Raw genomic sequence first — 20,006 nt, forward strand, 5'->3', positions numbered from 1 at the left:
ACGGGTGGAGGTTGCTTTTCCACTGGCCACATCCGAACCAGGGCCAGCACGGTACGGGTGGTGGTTGTTTTTCCACTGGCCACATCCGAACCAGGGCCAACACGGTACGGGTGGAGGTTGCTTTTCCACTGGCCACATCCGAAACCGTGCCAACACGGTACAGGTGGAGGTTGTTTTTCCACTGGCCACATCCGAACCGTGCCAGCACGGTACGGATAGTGGTGGTTTTTCCACTTTCCACACCCGAGCCAGGCCAGCACCACAGTGACGGGCGGCGGTGTTTTTTTCCACTGGCCGGCAACCCGGAACCGTGCCAGCGCGGGGGGCGAGCAGACGCCGACTCAATCCTTGGCAGGAGGTTTCCGAATCGGTGCCGGGACTCGGCTCGGCACAACGCAAATTGAAAGGTGACAACGCGAAACAATGTAACGACAACAACAACAACAACAACGACAACAACAACATCAACAACAATGGTTGCTGGCTGTGACGATGTTCAGAGTCACAGCCAGGAGTCGGACTCAGGGTTTGGCAGGATTCTTGCACGGCTCTCGTTGTTGTTGTGGTTGTGGTGGTTGTTGTTGTGGTGGTTGTTGTGGCTGTTGTTGCTGTGTTTGCTGTGGTGGTTGTTGTGATTGCTGTTGTGGTTGTTGTGGTGGTTGTTGTGGTGGTTGTTGTTGCTGTTGTGGTTGTTGTGGTGGTTGCTGTGGTGGTTGTTGTGGTGGTTGTTGTGGTGGTTGTTGTTGCTGTGGTGGTTGTTGTGTGTTGTAGTTGTTGCTGTAGTGGTTGTTGTGATTGCTGTTGTGGTTGTTGTGGTGGTTGTGGTGGTTGCTGTGGTGGTTGTTGTGGTGGTTGTTGTTGCTGTGGTGGTTGTTGTGTTTGCTGTGGTGGTTGTTGTGGTTGTTGTGGTGGTTGTGCTGGTTGCTGTGGTGGTTGTTGTGGTTGTTGTTGCTGTGGTGGTTGTTGTGGTGGTTGTTGTTGTTGTGGTGGTTGTTGTTGCTGTGGTGGTTGTTGTGATTGCTGTTTTGGTTGTGGTGGTTGTGCTGGTTGCTGTGGTTGTTGTTGTGTTTTCTGCGGTGGTGGTTGTTGCTGTGGTGCTTTTTGTGCTTGTTGTGGTCGGTGTAGTTGCTGTGGTGTTAGTTGTTGTGGTTGTTGTGGTTGTTGAGGTTTTGGTGGTGCTGGTTGTATATTGTTGTGGTTGTTGTTGCTGTGGTGTTAGTTGTTGTGGTTGTTGAGGTTGTGGTGGTGCTGGTTGTATATTGTTGTGGTCGGTGTAGTTGCTGTGGTGTTAGTTGTTGTGGTTGTTGAGGTTGTGGTGGTGCTGGTTGTATATTGTTGTGGTCGGTGTAGTTGCTGTGGTGTTAGTTGTTGTGGTTGTTGAGGTTGTGGTGGTGCTGGTTGTATATTGTTGTGGTTGTTGCTGCTGTGGTGTTAGTTGTTGTGGTTGTTGAGGTTGTGGTGGTGCTGGTTGTATATTGTTGTGGTTGTTGCTGCTGTGGTGTTAGTTGTTGTGGTTGTTGAGGTTGTGGTGGTGCTGGTTGTATATTGTTGTGGTTGTTGTTGTTGTGGTGTTAGTTGTTGTGGTTGTTGAGGTTTTGGTGGTGGTTGTAAATTCATGGCGACGCTCCCTCTGCGTTGGCGGCCGACAGCGTCGCGCTTCCCGCCAGCGGCGCCTTGTCCTCCGTCACCGCCGGCGACAATTCCACGGTGCTGTGGCCGGATGGACTGGCCGCCTTGAGTTCCCTGCGGAGGCCGAGGAAGAGAGGGGGGAGAGAGATTAGAAACCGCGATGGTGGAAATGATGACCCGGTCTCTACTCTAGACCCTGAGACCTGCTGAGACCCGGTCTCTACTCTAGACCCTGAGACGCGGTCTCTACTCTAGACTCTAGACTCTGACACCCGGTTTCTACTCTAGACCCTGATCTCCGGTCTCTACTCTAGACCCTGAGACCCGGTCTCTACTCTAGACCCTGAGACCCGGTCTCTACTCTAGACCCTGAGACCCTGAGACCCGGTCTCTACTCTAGACCCTGAGACCCGGTCTCTACTCTAGACCCTGAGACCCGGTCTCTACTCTAGACTCTGACCCTGAGACCCGGTCTCTACTCTAGACCCTGAGACCCGGTCTCTACTCTAGACCCTGAGACCCGGTCTCTACTCTAGACCCTGAGACCCTGAGACCCGGTCTCTACTCTAGACCCTGATCTCCGGTCTCTACTCTAGACCCTGAGACCCTGAGACCCGGTCTCTACCCTAGACCCTGAGACCCTGAGACCCGGTCTCTACTCTAGACCCTGAGACCCTGAGACCCTGAGACCCGGTCTTTACTCTAGACGCTGAGACCCTGAGACCCGGTCTCTACTCTAGACCCTGAGACCCTGAGACCCGGTCTCTACTCTAGACCCTGAGACCCTGAGACCCGGTCTCTACTCTAGACTCTGAGACCCTGAGACCCGGTCTCTACTCTAGACGCTGAGACCCGGTCTCTACTCTAGACGCTGAGACCCTGAGACCCGGTCTCTACTCTAGACACTGAGACCCTGAGACCCGGTCTCTACTCTAGACGCTGAGACCCTGAGACCCGGTCTCTACTCTAGACACTGAGACCCTGAGACCCGGTCTCTACTCTAGACCCTGAGACCCGGTCTCTACTCTAGACCCTGAGACCCTGAGACCCGGTCTCTACTCTAGACTCTGAGACCCTGAGACCCGGTCTCTACTCTAGACGCTGAGACCCGGTCTCTACTCTAGACGCTGAGACCCTGAGACCCGGTCTCTACTCTAGACACTGAGACCCTGAGACCCGGTCTCTACTCTAGACGCTGAGACCCTGAGACCCGGTCTCTACTCTAGACCCTGAGACCCTGAGACCCGGTCTCTACTCTAGACTCTGAGACCCTGAGACCCGGTCTCTACTCTAGACGCTGAGACCCGGTCTCTACTCTAGACGCTGAGACCCTGAGACCCGGTCTCTACTCTAGACACTGAGACCCTGAGACCCGGTCTCTACTCTAGACCCTGAGACCCTGAGACCCGGTCTCTACTCTAGACACTGAGACTCTGAGACCCGGTCTCTACTCTAGACACTGAGACCCTGAGACCCGGTCTCTACTCTAGACCCTGAGACCCTGAGACCCGGTCTCTACTCTAGACTCTGATCTCCGGTCTCTACTCCAGTCACCTGATCCCTGTCTCCAGGGCTTCGATGGATGTGCGGCTCTGCAGGAGTTCGGCGCGTAGCCGAGACGTCTCCTGATGGGCCTCAGCGAGCTCCTTGAGGAGCCGGAAGTTCGTCTCCTCAAGACTCTCGCAAAACGCCTTGCGGCGCGCGCACGCAGACGTCAACAACAACGATCAACAACAACCAACAACAACAACAACAACAATTGGCAACAAGCACAGCACTCGGCAGAAATCGACGGCAACAAACACGGCCATCAACAACGGCCACCGACAATAACCGCAACCATCAACAACAAAAACAACCATCAACAACCGCAACCATCAACAACAAAAACAACCATCAACAACAAAAACAACCATCAACAACAACAACCATCAACAACAACAACCATCAACAACCGCAACCATCAACAACAAAAACAACCATCAACAACCGCAACCATCAACAACAAAAACAACCATCAACAACCGCAACCATCAACAACAAAAACAACCATCAACAACAACAACCATCAACAACAAAAACAACGGCCACCAACAACAACCGCAACCATCAACAACAAAAACAACCATCAACAACCGCAACCATCAACAACAAAAACAACCATCAACAACAAAAACAACCATCAACAACAACAACCATCAACAACAACAACCATCAACAACCGCAACCATCAACAACAAAAACAACCATCAACAACCGCAACCATCAACAACAAAAACAACCATCAACAACCGCAACCATCAACAACAAAAACAACCATCAACAACAACAACCATCAACAACAAAAACAACGGCCACCAACAACAACCGCAACCATCAACAACAAAAACAACCATCAACAACAACAACCGCAACCATCGACAACCACAACCATCAACAACAAAAACAACGGCCACCAACAACAACCGCAACCATCAACAACAAATACAACCATCAACAACAACAACCACAACCATCAATAACCACCACCACAACCACCATCAACAACCACAACCAACCACGTGGTGGTTGTTGGTTCTTGTGGTTGTTGTCGTGATTGTTGTTGTGGTTGTGGTTGTTGTTGTTGTTGTTGTGGTTGTTGTTGTGGTTGTTGTTGTGGTTGTTGTCGTGGTTGTTGTCGTGATTGTTGTCGTGGTTGTTGTGGTTGTTGTTGTTGTTGTTGTGGTTATTGTTGTTGTTGTGGTTGTTGTCGTGGTTATTGTCGTGGTTCTTGTGGTTATTGTTGTGGTTGTTGTTGTGGTTGTTGTTGTGGTTGTTGTTGCGGTTGTTGTGGTTGTTGTTGTGGTTGTTGTGGTTGTTGTTGTGGTTGTTGTTGTGGTTGTTGTGGTTGTTGTCGTGGGTATTGTTGTGGTTGTTGTTGTGGTTGTTGTTGTCGTGGTTGTTGTCGTGATTGTTGTCGTGGTTGTTGTGGTTGTTGTTGTTGTGGTTGTTGTTGTGGTTGTTGTTGTGGTTGTTGTGGTTGTTGTTGTGGTTGTTGTTGTGGTTGTTGTGGTTGTTGTTGTGGTTGTTGTTGTGGTTGTTGCTGTTGTAGTGGTGGTTGTTGTTGTGGTTGTTGTTGTGGTTTTTGTGGTTGTTGTGGTGGTTGTTGTTCTGGTGGTGGTTATTGTTGCTGTTGTGGTTGTTGTTGTTATTGTTGTGGTGGTTATTGTGGTTGTGGTGGTTGTTGTTATTATCGATTTTGTTGTAGTTATTTTTATTTTTTTGTGGTTGTGGTGGTGGTAGTTATCGTTTGTAGTTGTTGTTGTGGTTGTTGTGGTGGTGGTTGTGGTGGTTGTTGTTGTTGTTGTGGTGGTTGTTGTTGTTACCCGGCTCTCCTCTAGGCTGTCGAAGGGGCCTGGTGAGTCATCGAGGCAAAGGAACTCCCTCACGGGGACACTGACACAGTCACAGACAGTCACACACAGACACACAGACACACACACAGACACACACACACACAGTCACACACACACAGTCACACAGACACACACACACAGTCACACACACACACACAGACACACACACACAGACACACACACACAGTCACACACAGTCACACACACAGACACACACACAGACACACACACAGACACACACACACACACAGACACACACACACACAGACACACACACACACAGACACACACACAGACACACACACACGCACAGACACACACACACACACAGACACACACACACACAGTCACACACACACACAGTCACACACACACAGTCACACAGACACACACACACAGTCACACACACAGACACACACACACAGACACACACACACAGTCACACACAGTCACACACACAGACACACACACAGACACACACACAGACACAGACACACACACACACACACAGACACACACACAGACACACACACACAGACACACACACAGACACACACACACGCACAGACACACACACACACACAGACACACACACACACACAGACACACACACACACACAGACACACACACACACAGTCACACACACACAGACACACAGACAGACACACACACAGTCACACACACAGACACACACACAGACACACACACACACAGTCACACAGTCACACACAACAACAACAACCGCCATTCGCCACTAAGTCGCGGTGACGTCACCACGACGCTTGTGCCAGGCCATGTGCACCTTGAGGCTACCACGTGAAGTGTCGAACGCCCGCTGGCAGGAGGTCACGGGGCAGACCCAGCAGGTGCCACGGGTCGACTGACCGAGATGATGACTGGCTGATGCACCACCTGTGCCCCCTACTGTGCCAACTTGCTGTGCTTTAGCCACCCGGCGCTCCGCTCGTTGTTGTGAGCGTCGCTCCTCCGCCCTCCGTTGTTGTTGGAGGGCGACTGCCTCCAACTGCCCAGTAGCGTCCTTCACGAGCCTCCTCCACTGAGGCCGATCTTGACACCGCTGGTACCAGTCATCGGCAAGTCCACTCAGCTCCACATCCTCCTGTACCACATCGCTCCACCTCTTCTCTAGCCCGTGTCACTCACACACTCACCCACTCACTCAGCTCCACGTCATCCTGTACCACGTCACTCCACCTCTTCTCTAGCCCGTGTCACTCACACAGTCACCCACTCACTCAGCTCCACGTCCTCCTGTACCACGTCACTCCACCTCTTCTCTAGCCCGTGTCACTCACACACTCACCCACTCACTCAGCTCCACGTCCTCCTGTACCACATCACTCCATCTCTTCTCTAGCCCGTGTCGCACCCGTTTAGCCCCCTCGATCCGGACGAACAAAAGCTGTTTAGGCATGCGGTGGCTGGGCATGCGGGCTACATGACCCAGCCAACGCAGCCTTGCCTACCGGAGGAGCTCACCGATGGGACTTTGCCCAGATATTTTGAGGATTTGTGAGCTCCTCACACAATCCAGCCTGCAGGTTAAACCCAGGATGGATCGTAGGCACACACACTCACCACCACACTCCTCAGCAGGGCCACCACCACCACGATCATCACCACCATCACCACACTCACCACCACCACACTCACCACCACACTCACCACCACACTCACCACCACACTCACCACACTCACCACCACCACGCTCACCACCACACTCACCACCACGCTCACCACCACACTCACCACCACGCTCACCACCACCACCACGCTCACCACCACACTCACCACCACGCTCACCACCACACTCACCAGTTGGCCACGTCTTGGTGAGCGACGAGGTTTTGCAGGAATGCGGCCAGCCCCAGGGTCCTCTCCTCCACTCACGACCACGCTCACCACTCACTCACCACCACCACACTCACCACCACCACACTCACCACCACCACCACACTCACCACCACACTCACCACCACACTCACCACCACACTCACCACCACACTCACCACCACACTCACCACCACCACACTCACCAGTTGGCCACGTCTTGGTGAGCGACGAGGTTTTGCAGGAATGCGGCCAGTCCCAGGGTCCTCTCCTCCACTCACCACCACGCTCACCACCACGCTCACCACTCACTCACCACCACCACCACACTCACCACCACGCTCACCACCACGCTCACCACTCACTCACCACCACCACACTCACCACCACCACACTCACCAGTTGGCCACGTCTTGGTGAGCGACGAGGTTTTGCAGGAATGCGGCCAGCCCCAGGGTCCTCTCCTCCAAGAACTCGACCTCAAAGTTGTCCCTGAACCAGCGTTTGGGGGGGCAACGCCAGGCGGAAACCGGGGAACATCTCGCGTAGCTACGGGGGGCATCAACAACAACAACAACAAACAACAACAACAACAAACAACGTCAACAGTAACATCGCCACAACATCAGCAACATCAACAACATTAACGAACAAAAACACGTACACGCACGTACACGTACACACACGCACATACACGCACACTCGCACACACACACACGTACACACACGCACGCACATACACGCACACTCGCACACACACACACGTACACACACGCACGCACATACACGCACACTCCGCACACACACACACGTACACACACGCACGCACATACACGCACACTCGCACACACACACACGTACACACACGCACGCACATACACGCACACTCGCACACACACACACGTACACACACGCACGCACATACATGCACACTCGCACACACACACACGTACACACACGCACGCACATACACGCACACTCGCACACACACACACGTACACACACGCACGCACATACACGCACACTCGCACACACACACACACGTACACACACGCACGCACATACACGCACACTCGCACACACACACACGTACACACACGCACGCACATACACGCACACTCGCACACACACGCACGTACACATGTACGCACACTTACAGGCACGTACACACACGTACGCACAAACACACGTACACGTACGCGCACATACACGCACACACACACACACACGCACACACACACGCACACACACACGTACACACACATGCACACACACACGCACACACACACACACACACGTACACACACACACACACACACGTACACACACGCACACACACACGCACACACACACGTACACACACACGTACACACACACGCACACACACACGCACACACACACACACACGCACACACACGCACACACACACGTACACACACACGTACACACACACGTACACACACACGCACACACACACGCACACACACACACACACACGTACACACACGCACACACACACGTACACACACGCACACACACACGCACACACACACGTACACACACACGTACACACACACGCACACACACACGCACACACACACGCACACACACACGCACACACGTACACACACACGCACACACACGCACACACACACACACACGTACACACACACGCACACACACACGTACACACACACGCACACACACACGCACACACACACACGCACACACACACGCACACACACACGTACACACACACGTACACACACGCACACACACACGCACACACACACGTACACACACACGTACACACACACGCACACACACACGCACACACACACGCACACACACACGCACACACGTACACACACACGCACACACACGCACACACACACACACACGTACACACACACGCACACACACACGTACACACACACGCACACACACACGCACACACACACACGCACACACACACGTACACACACACGTACACGCACGTACGTACACACACGTACACGCACGTACGCACCTTGTCGTTGAGGCGGGAGAAGTCGGTGTACCTGCGGAAGACGACCCAACTCTCCCCAACGCTCCGTCGCACCAGCACCTTGTAGACCTGCAGACGAGTGGAGACTCAGAGTCTAGAGTGGAGACCGGGTCTCAGGGTCTCAGGGTCTAGAGTAGAGACCGGGTCTCAGGGTCTCAGGGTCTAGAGTAGAGACCGGGTCTCAGGGTCTCAGGGTCTAGAGTAGAGACCGGGTCTCAGGGTCTCAGGGTCTAGAGTAGAGACCGGGTCTCAGGGTCTCAGGGTCTAGAGTAGAGACCGGGTCTCAGGGTCTCAGGGTCTAGAGTAGAGACCGGGTCTCAGGGTCTCAGGGTCTAGAGTAGAGACCGGGTCTCAGGGTCTCAGTGTCTAGAGAAGAGACCGGGTCTCAGGGTCTAGAGTAGAGACCGGGTCTCAGGGTCTCAGGGTCTAGAGTAGAGACCGGGTCTCAGGGTCTCAGAGTCTCAGAGTCTAGAGTAGAGACCGGGTCTCAGGGTCTCAGGGTCTAGAGTAGAGACCGGGTCTCAGGGTCTCAGGGTCTAGAGTAGAGACCGGGTCTCAGGGTCTCAGGATCTAGAGTAGAGACCGGGTCTCAGGGTCTCAGGGTCTAGAGTAGAGACCGGGTCTCAGGGTCTCAGCGTCTAGAGTAGAGACCGGGTCTCAGGGTCTCAGAGTCTAGAGTAGAGACCGGGTCTCAGGGTCTCAGGGTCTAGAGTAGAGACCGGGTCTCAGGGTCTAGAGTAGAGACCGGGTCTCAGGGTCTCAGAGTCTAGAGTAGAGACCGGGTCTCAGGGTCTCAGGGTCTAGAGTAGAGACCGGGTCTCAGGGTCTCAGTGTCTAGAGTAGAGACCGGGTCTCAGGGTCTCAGGGTCTAGAGTAGAGACCGCGTCTCAGGGTCTCAGGGTCTAGAGTAGAGACCGGGTCTCAGGGTCTCAGGGTCTAGAGTAGAGACCGGGTCTCAGGGTCTCAGGGTCTAGAGTAGAGACCGGGTCTCAGGGTCTCAGGGTCTAGAGTAGAGACCGGGTCTCAGGGTTTCAGGGTCTAGAGTAGAGACCGGGTCTCAGGGTCTCAGTGTCTAGAGTAGAGACCGGGTCTCAGGGTCTCAGTGTCTAGAGTAGAGACCGGGTCTCAGGGTCTCAGGGTCTAGAGTAGAGACCGCGTCTCAGGGTCTCAGAGTCGGGTACGGTGTAGCCGGTTATAGGGTAGGGTACGGGTACCCGTTTGCGACCCTGGTGCGGCCGGGTACGGGTAGCCGGGTAGGCCGTGAGTCACTGGTGAGTCGCCGTGTGTCACTCATTTCCCAACGTCTTGTCTCTTCTCACAATTCAAGTTCCTATAATCAACCCACCCGCGCCTGCAACGTGGCTTCATCCCAGAGGTCGCAATCGGGTATCCGTACCCTACCTGATACCCGGCCGGATACGTGTAGGGTACGGGTAGGGTACGGCCGGGTACGGGTACGGGTAGGGTACGGGTACGGGTAGGGTACGGGTACGGGTACCCGTTTGCGACCCTGGTGCGGCCGGGTACGGGTAAGGAATCAAAACGCGTTTGCGACCTCTGCTGTTGCGCGCGTGATGACCATCACAACCACCACCACCACCACGTGACTTTTCTTTCGTGTTGTGCGCGGTGCTTTTAGCGCCACGGCGCGTGGATTTGTAGCGTTTCTTTTCATTTGTGTTGCTGGTGACTTTGTGTGTTTCATATCGAAATCGCCTCCAGTGCTGTTGCTGCTGCTGGCGGCAATAAAAGTTGTTTAAAAGTCAAGTCTCTCTGTGTCTCTCTCCGTCTCTCTCTGTCTCTCTGTCTGTCTCTCTCACCGTGAACCTGTCTCTCTGTCTGTCTCTCTCTCTCTCTGTCTCTCCCACTCTCTCTCTCTCTCTCTGCGTCTCTCTCTCTCTGTCTCTCTCTCTCTTTCTCTCTGTCTCTCTCTCTCTCTCTGTCTCTCTCTCTCTCTGTCTCTCTCTCTGTCTGTCTCTCTCACCGTGAACCTGTCTCTCTGTCTGTCTCTCTCTCTCTCTCTGTCTCTCCCACTCTCTCTCTCTCTCTGCGTCTCTCTCTGTCTCTCTCTCTCTCTGTCTCTGTCTCTCTCTGCGTCTCTCTCACCGTGAACCTGGCTCTCTCCTCCATGACCTCGTGGCCGATGATGGTGGGGGTGGGCGGGCGGTCCGGCCACTGGGCCACGTCTCCCGGCTGCTGCTCGCAGCTCACGCAGCAGCTGACGCAGCTGACGGCGCTGACGCTGCTGCCGCGTCTCGACGCGTCCGGAGCAGCGGCGCTGTCGAACGTCGCGTCGCACTGCTGCTGATGCTGCTGATGATGCTGCTGCTGCTGCTGCTGATGCTGCTGCTGCTGATGATGATGCTGCTGATGATGCTGCTGCTGATGATGATGCTGCTGATGATGCTGCAGAGACAGGAAGGCGACGGCCGGGGTAACAACAGCAACAACAACAACGGTGGATTAGCCGTGTGGTGGTGGCGGTGGTGGCGGTGATGGTGGTGGAGGTGGTGGCGGTGGTGGTGGAGGTGGTGATGTTGGAGGTGATGGTGGTGGTGGTGGTGTTGGAGGTGATGGTGATGGCGGTGGTGGTAGTGATGGCGGTGGTGTTGGTGGTGGTGTTGGAGGTGGTGGCGGTGGTGGTGCAGTGTTGAGTCTACGGTGCGGTGCTGAGTCTACGGTGCAGTGCTGAGTCTACGGTGCAGTGCTGAGTCTACGGTGCAGTGTTGAGTCTATGGTGCAGTGTTGAGTCTACGGTGCAGTGTTGAGTCTACGGTGCAGTGCTGAGTCTACGGTGCAGTGTTGAGTCTACGGTGCAGTGTTGAGTCTATGGTGCAGTGTTGAGTCTATGGTGCAGTGTTGAGTCTATGGTGCAGTGTTGAGTCTATGGTGCAGTGCTGAGTCTATGGTGCAGTGTTGAGTCTACGGTGCAGTGTTGAGTCTACGGTGCAGTGTTGAGTCTACGGTGCAGTGTTGAGTCTATGGTGCAGTGCTGAGTCTACGGTGCAGTGTTGAGTCTACGGTGCAGTGTTGAGTCTACGGTGCAGTGTTGAGTCTACGGTGCAGTGCTGAGTCTATGGTGCAGTGTTGAGTCTATGGTGCAGTGCTGAGTCTACGGTGCAGTGTTGAGTCTACGGTGCAGTGTTGAGTCTACGGTGCAGTGTTGAGTCTATGGTGCAGTGTTGAGTCTATGGTGCAGTGTTGAGTCTACGGTGCAGTGCTGAGTCTACGGTGCAGTGCTGAGTCTACGGTGCAGTGTTGAGTCTATGGTGCGGTGCTGAGTCTACGGTGCAGTGTTGAGTCTACGGTGCAGTGTTGAGTCTACGGTGCAGTGTTGAGTCTACGGTGCGGTGCTGAGTCTACGGTGCAGTGCTGAGTCTACGGTGCAGTGCTGAGTCTACGGTGCAGTGCTGAGTCTATGGGCAGTGCTGAGTCTATGGGCAGTGTTGAGTCTATGGGCAGTGCTGAGTCTACGGTGCAGTGCTGAGTCTATGGTGCAGTGCTGAGTCTATGGGCAGTGCTGAGTCTATGGGCAGTGTTGAGTCTATGGTGCAGTGCTGAGTCTATGTGCAGTGCTGAGTCTACGGTGCGGTGTTGAGTCTATGGTGCAGTGCTGAGTCTACGGTGTGGTGCTGAGTCTACGGTGCAGTGTTGAGTCTATGGGCAGTGCTGAGTCTACGGTGCGGTGTTGAGTCTATGGTGCAGTGTTGAGTCTATGGTGCAGTGCTGAGTCTACGGTGTGGTGTTGAGTCTATGGTGCAGTGTTGAGTCTATGGTGCAGTGCTGAGTCTACGGTGTGGTGCTGAGTCTACGGTGCAGTGTTGAGTCTATGGTGCAGTGCTGAGTCTACGGTGTGGTGTTGAGTCTATGGTGCAGTGTTGAGTCTATGGGCAGTGCTGAGTCTACGGTGCGGTGTTGAGTCTATGGGCAGTGCTGAGTCTATGGGCAGTGTTGAGTCTATGGGCAGTGCTGAGTCTACGGTGCAGTGCTGAGTCTATGGTGCAGTGCTGAGTCTATGGGCAGTGCTGAGTCTATGGGCAGTGTTGAGTCTACGGTGCGGTGTTGAGTCTATGGTGCAGTGCTGAGTCTACGGTGTGGTGCTGAGTCTACGGTGCGGTGTTGAGTCTATGGTGCAGTGCTGAGTCTATGGGCAGTGCTGAGTCTATGGGCAGTGTTGAGTCTATGGTGCAGTGCTGAGTCTACGGTGCGGTGTTGAGTCTATGGTGCAGTGCTGAGTCTACGGTGTGGTGCTGAGTCTATGGTGCAGTGCTGAGTCTACGGTGCAGTGCTGAGTCTACGGTGCAGTGCTGAGTCTACGGTGCAGTGCTGAGTCTACGGTGCGGTGCCGAGTCTACGGTGCGGTGCCGAGTCTACGGTGCGGTGCCGAGTCTACGGTGCGGTGCCGAGTCTACGGTGCGGTGCCGAGTCTACGGTGCGGTGCTGAGTCTACGGTGCGGTGCCGAGTCTACGGTCAAGCCACAGTCAACAGCGCCGGCACGAGTAACGGAGCGCAAATATTTTTTGGTTTTACCGCGCATCCCGCGAAGATGGTGATGCTGCCGATGCGACCGCCGCCGTCACCGCCGGCGCCACCACCGGCATCACCGCCACCACCGGCATCACCGCCTCCCGCCAGCGTGTTTTCGGTCACACGGCAACCCTCGCCGCTGCGGCCAGAGTCGTGGGATCCTCTCCCCGGCTTGTTGTTGTTCTTGCTGTTGTTGCTGCTCTTGTTGTTGCTGCTGCTGCTGCTGCTGTTGTTGTTGTTGTGGAGAGGCAACGGCACCGGGGTGCAGCTCATGGACATCACCGGGGCAGCAGGAGGGCCGCACGAGGAGATAGCCCCGTCACGCGCATCGGGAGGAGTCTGCGGGAGGAGGAGGAGGGAGGAGGAGGTGGTGGAGGTGGAGTGGGAGGTGGAGGAGGTGGAGTGGGAGGAGGAGGTGGTGGAGGAGGTGGTGGAGGTGGAGTGGGAGGAGGAGGTGGTGGATGAGGAGTGGGAGGAGGTGGTGGAGGTGGAGTGGGAGGAGGAGGTGGAGGAGTGGAAGGAGGAGGGAGGAGGTGGTGGAGGTGGAGTGGGAGGAGGAGGTGGAGGAGTGGAAGGAGGAGGGAGGAGGTGGTGGAGGTGGAGTGGGAGGAGGAGGTGGAGGAGTGGAAGGAGGAGGGAGGAGGTGGTGGATTAGGAGTGGGAGGAGGAGGTGGAGGAGTGGGAGGAGGTGGAGGAGGAGTGGAAGGTGGAGGAGGAGGTGGTAGTGGTGGAGGTGGTGGTGATGGAGGTGATGGTGGTGGAAGAGGTGGAGGAGTGGAAGGAGATGGTGGTGGTGGAAGAGGTGGTAGAGGTGGAGGAGTGGGAGGAGGAGGTGGTGATGGAGGTGGTGGAGGATGGTGTGTAGGCAGATATGGAGTCAGTAGATACGACTACTACTACTATTGTATGCAGGGTGTGTAGATAGATGACTCTATTGTACTACCGACTCTATTGTATGTAGGGTGTGTTGGTATATATAGAGTCCGTACATGCTACAGACCCGCAGACTACTCACACACAGACCCACAGACTCACAGAGAGACCCATAGACTACTCACACAGTAGAGACCCACAGACTCATCACACACAGACCCACAGACTCACAGAGAGACCCATAGACTACTCACACAGTAGAGACCCACAGACTCATCACACAGAGACCCACAGACTCACACAGAGATCCACAGACTACTCACACAGAGACCCACAGACTCACAGAGACCCACAGACTCACACAGAGACCCACAGACTCACAGAGACCCACAGACTCACACAGAGACCCACAGACTCATCACACAGTAGAGACCCACAGACTACTCACACAGTAGAGACCCACAGACTCACAGAGAGACCCATAGACTACTCACAAAGTAGAGACCCACAGACTCATCACACAGAGACCCACAGACTCACACAGAGATCCACAGACTACTCACACAGAGACCCACAGACTCACAGAGACCCACAGACTCACACAGAGACCCACAGACTCACAGAGACCCACAGACTCACACAGAGACCCACAAACTCGCACCAGAGACCCACAGACTCACACAGAGACCCACAGACTAACACACGGAGACCCACAGACTCACACAGAGACCCACAGACTCACCACACAGAAACCCACAAAACTCACACAGAGACCCACAAACTCATCACACAGAGACCCACAGACTCACACAGAGACCCACAGACTCACACAGAGACCCACAGACTCACACAGAGACCCACAGACTCACACAGAGACCCACAGACTCACCGCACAGAGCCCCTTAGACTAACACAGAGACCCACAGACTCACACAGAGACCCACAGACTCACACAGAGACCCACAAACTCATCACACAAAGACCCACAGACTAGCACAGAGACCCACAGTCTTACACAGAGACCCACAGAGTCACACGGAGACCCACAGACTCACACAGAGACCCACAGACTAACACAGAGACCCACAGACACACCACACAGAGACACACAGACTAACACACGGAGACCCACAGACTCACACAGAGACCCACAGACTCACCACACAGAGACCCACAGACTCATCACACAGAGATCCACAGACTCGCACAGACTCACACAGAGACCCACAGAATCACACAGAGATCCACAGACTCGCACAGAGACCCACAGACTCACACAGAGACCCACAGACTCACCACACAGAGACCCACAGACTAACATAGAGACCCACAGACTCACACAGACTCACAGAGACCCACAGACTCATCACACAGAGACCCACAGAATCACACAGAGACCCACAGAATCACACAGATATCCACAGACTCACACAGAGACCCACAGACTCACACAGAGATCCACAGACTCACACAGACTCACACAGAGACCCACAGACTCACCACACAGAGACCCACAGACTCACACAGAGATCCACAGACTCGCACAGACTCACACAGAGACCCACAGAATCACACAGAGATCCACAGACTCGCACAGAGACCCACAGACTCACACAGAGACCCACAGACTCACCACACAGAGACCCACAGACTAACACAGAGACCCACAGACTCATCACACAGAGACCCACAGACTCACACAGAGACCCACAGACTCATCACACAGAGACCCACAGAATCACACAGATATCCACAGACTCACCACACAGAGACCCACAGAATCACACAGATATCCACAGACTCACACAGAGATCCACAGACTCGCACAGACTCACACAGAGACCCACAGAATCACACAGAGACCCACAGACTCACCACACAGAGACCCACAGACTCATCACACAGAGATCCACAGAATCACACAGATATCCACAGACTCACCACACAGAGACCCACAGAATCACACAGATATCCACAGACTCACACAGAGATCCACAGACTCGCACAGACTCACACAGAGACCCACAGAATCACACAGAGACCCACAGACTCACCACACAGAGACCCACAGACTCATCACACAGAGATCCACAGACTCGCACAGAGACCCCGGACCCCCCCATAGCCGCACCCAGCTCTTCCCGGGTCGCGAGCGCCTCTCCTCGGCAGCCGAACTAGGAAAGACCGGCGATGGGGGAAGGAGGCACGGCGGCCCTCCACGCCCGGGCCTCTCGTAAAATCGAATAAGTTTTGAGGTAAATTAAACAACAAAAAACACCAAAAATAACGTTCAATTTTAATTTTAAACTTTCGTTTAATTCCTTTGATTCGTTTGAATTGTTTAAGATTTATTTTAATTTTTTAAAGTTTTTTATTCCGTTATATCCCGAACGCCGCTTCGAGTGCGAAGTTTCTCTGAGAGCGATCTGAGCGCTGACAGCCTCCCGGAGTGCCCTGAGGGCACTGAGAGCCTCCCGGAGTGCCCTGAGGGCACTGAGAGCCTCCCGGAGTGCCCTGAGGGCACTGAGAGTCTCCCGGAGTGCCCTGAGGGCACTGAGAGTCTCCCGGAGTGCCCTGAGGGCACTGAGAGCCACTCGGAGTGCCCTGAGGGCACTGAGAGTCTCCCGGAGTGCCCTGAGGGCACTGAGAGCCTCCCGGAGTGCCCTGAGGGCACTGAGAGCCACTCGGAGTGCCCTGAGGGCACTGAGAGCCTCCCGGAGTGCCCTGAGGGCACTGAGAGCCTCCCGGAGTGCCCTGAGGGCACTGAGAGTCTCCCGGAGTGCCCTGAGGGCACTGAGAGCCTCCCGGAGTGCCCTGAGGGCACTGAGAGCCTCCCGGAGTGCCCTGAGGGCACTGAGAGTCTCCCGGAGTGCCCTGAGGGCACTGAGAGCCACTCGGAGTGCCCTGAGGGCACTGAGAGCCACTCGGAGTGCCCTGAGGGCACTGACAGCCCCAAAGGCGCGAACTACAGAGCCTCAGCAACACTGAATAATGACAACAACAAGGACGATAGGAATACTAACACTATGTAACACGATATCTGTCCCTGGGTAGTAAGTGTTATTTCCTAATTGCTTATGCCTCTAGAAGTACAGAACATGGCTATTATTACACGCAAACTTTGCTTTTGTGACCACGACTTTACGTGAAGGAAACACAGAAATTCGCCCGTTTTCTCACTGAAAGTAGCAAGATTTCAAATTGTCGCCGTCCTGCTCACAAAAGCAAAGTTTGTGCGAAGTAAATAGCAGAGGTGTGGACTCGAGTCATGTGACTTGGACTCGAGTCAGACTCGAGTCATGAATTTGATGACTTGCGACTCGACTTGGACTTGCATAACAATGACTTTGTCCCACCTATGGTAAATAGACACTTTCTGTACTTTTGAGGCGTAAGCAATTACGAAATACCACTTACTAGCCAGGAGCAAATCAAAAAAATATATTTATTTTTTTGTTCCACAGTGTTATTTATTTATTTTGCTCAACAGTGTTATTTTATTTTGTTCCACAGTGTTATTTTATTTGTTCCAGTGTTATTTACTTTTTTTGTTCCACAGTGTTATTTTTTTTTGTTCCACAGTGTTATTTTTTTATTTTATTCAACAGTGTTATTTTTTTATTTTATTCAACAGTGTTATTTTTTTTGACAGTGTTTTTTTTTGTTACAGTGTTATTTTTTTTTTGTTCCACAGAGTTGTTAATTCAAACCGGCACCGCAATCAGTGTTGGCTTATGGAGTGGTACATGTTCAGATTTTTTTTGGGTCAAAATCCGACGTTCAAGGAGGTTGCCTTTGAAAGTGGGCGGAGCTAGAGTCCGAGTGGGCGTGGCTTGGCGAGGTGTGGGCGTGGTCTGGCGAGATGTGGGCGTGGTCTGGCGAGGTGTGGGCGTGGTCTGGCGAGATGTGGGCGAGGTCTGGCGAGGTGTGGGCGTGGTCTGGCGAGATGTGGGCGAGGTCTGGCGAGGTGTGGGCGTGGTCTGGCGAGATGTGGGCGTGGTCTGGCGAGATGTGGGCGTGGTCTGGCGAGGTGTGGGCGTGGTCTGGCGAGATGTGGGCGTGGTCTGGCGAGGTGTGGGCGTGGTCTGGCGAGATGTGGGCGAGGTCTGGCGAGATGTGGGCGTGGTCTGGCGAGGTGTGGGCGTGGTCTGGCGAGATGTGGGCGTGGTCTGGCGAGGTGTGGGCGTGGTCTGGCGAGATGTGGGCGAGGTCTGGCGAGGTGTGGGCGTGGTCTGGCGAGATGTGGGCGAGGTCTGGCGAGATGTGGGCGTGGTCTGGCGAGGTGTGGGCGTGGTCTGGCGAGATGTGGGCGTGGTCTGGCGAGGTGTGGGCGTGGTCTGGCGAGATGTGGGCGAGGTCTGGCGAGGTGTGGGCGTGGTCTGGCGAGATGTGGGCGAGGTCTGGCGAGGTGTGGGCGTGGTCTGGCGAGATGTGGGCGAGGTCTGGCGAGGTGTGGGCGTGGTCTGGCGAGATGTGGGCGAGGTCTGGCGATTTGTGGGCGTGGTCTGGCGAGATGTGGGCGTGGTCTGGCGAGGTGTGGGCGTTGTCTGGCGAGATATGGGCGTGGCCTGGTGGGGTGTGGGCGTGGCCTGGCGAGAGGTGGGCGTTTGCTATCGCGAGGCAGGGGGAGGGGCATAGAACCGGAAGTAGCGACCCGGAAGTGTAAGGGGGTGTGTGTGTGTGTGTGACGGGGTCAGCGCGGCTGTCATGGCGTCGAGCGTGGCGCGCGGGTCGCGCAGGCAGAAGTGGAGCGTCGAGTTCACTGCCCGGTGACTCAGAGAGACACAGAGACACACACATATATACATAGATATATACATAGATATACACACACATAGACACACAGAGACACACAGAGAGAGACACATAGAGACACACAGAAACACAGAGACACAGAGTTCACTGCCCGGTGACTCAGAGAGACACACAGAGACACAGAGACACATACATATATATAGATAGATATACACACACATAGACACACAGAGAGAGACACATAGAGACACACAGAAACACAGAGACACACAGAAACACAGAGACACAGAGTTCACTGCCCGGTGACTCAGAGAGACACACAGAGACACACAGAAACACAGAGACACAGAGTTCACTGCCCGGTGACTCAGAGAGACACACAGAGACACAGAGACACACACATATATATAGATAGATATACACACACATAGACACACAGAGAGAGACACATAGAGACACACAGAAACACAGAGACACACAGAAACACAGAGACACAGAGTTCACTGCCCGGTGACTCGGAGAGACACACAGAGACACATACATATATATAGATAGATATACACACACATAGACACACAGAGAGAGACACATAGAGACACACAGAAACACAGAGACACACAGAGACACAGAGTTCACTGCCCGGTGACTCAGAGACACACAGAGACACAGAGACACATACATATACACATATATATACAGAGACACACAGAGAGAGACACATAGAGAGAGACACACAGAAACACAGAGACACAGAGACACATACATATACACATATATATACAGAGACACACAGAGAGAGACACATAGAGAGAGACACACAGAAACACAGAGACACAGAGACACATACATATACACATATATATATACAGAGACACACAGAGACAGCTATATATATATACACAGAGACACAGAGAGAGACACATAGAG

The 20,006-nt window shown here is 54.0% G+C and overlaps 1 protein-coding gene across 1 annotated transcript; it reads right to left on the bottom strand.

The window, feature by feature from the left end:
* Positions 1–613: 613 nt before the first annotated feature.
* On the bottom strand, positions 614–16,844 carry LOC144740029 (uncharacterized). The gene is given in 9 exon segments (XM_078622916.1): positions 614–1,743; positions 3,184–3,320; positions 4,995–5,064; positions 7,276–7,388; positions 7,390–7,425; positions 8,906–8,992; positions 11,030–11,329; positions 13,455–13,790; positions 16,456–16,844. Coding segments are annotated over 8 exon segments (1,149 nt in total). The 5' UTR covers positions 13,731–13,790; positions 16,456–16,844; the 3' UTR covers positions 614–1,613.
* Between the last annotated feature and the right edge of the window lie 3,162 nt (positions 16,845–20,006).

The sequence above is a fragment of the Lampetra planeri genome, unplaced genomic scaffold, assembly GCF_965212315.1.
Source record: "Lampetra planeri unplaced genomic scaffold, kcLamPlan1.2.h2 scaffold_1851, whole genome shotgun sequence".
Classification (NCBI taxonomy): domain Eukaryota; kingdom Metazoa; phylum Chordata; class Hyperoartia; order Petromyzontiformes; family Petromyzontidae; genus Lampetra; species Lampetra planeri.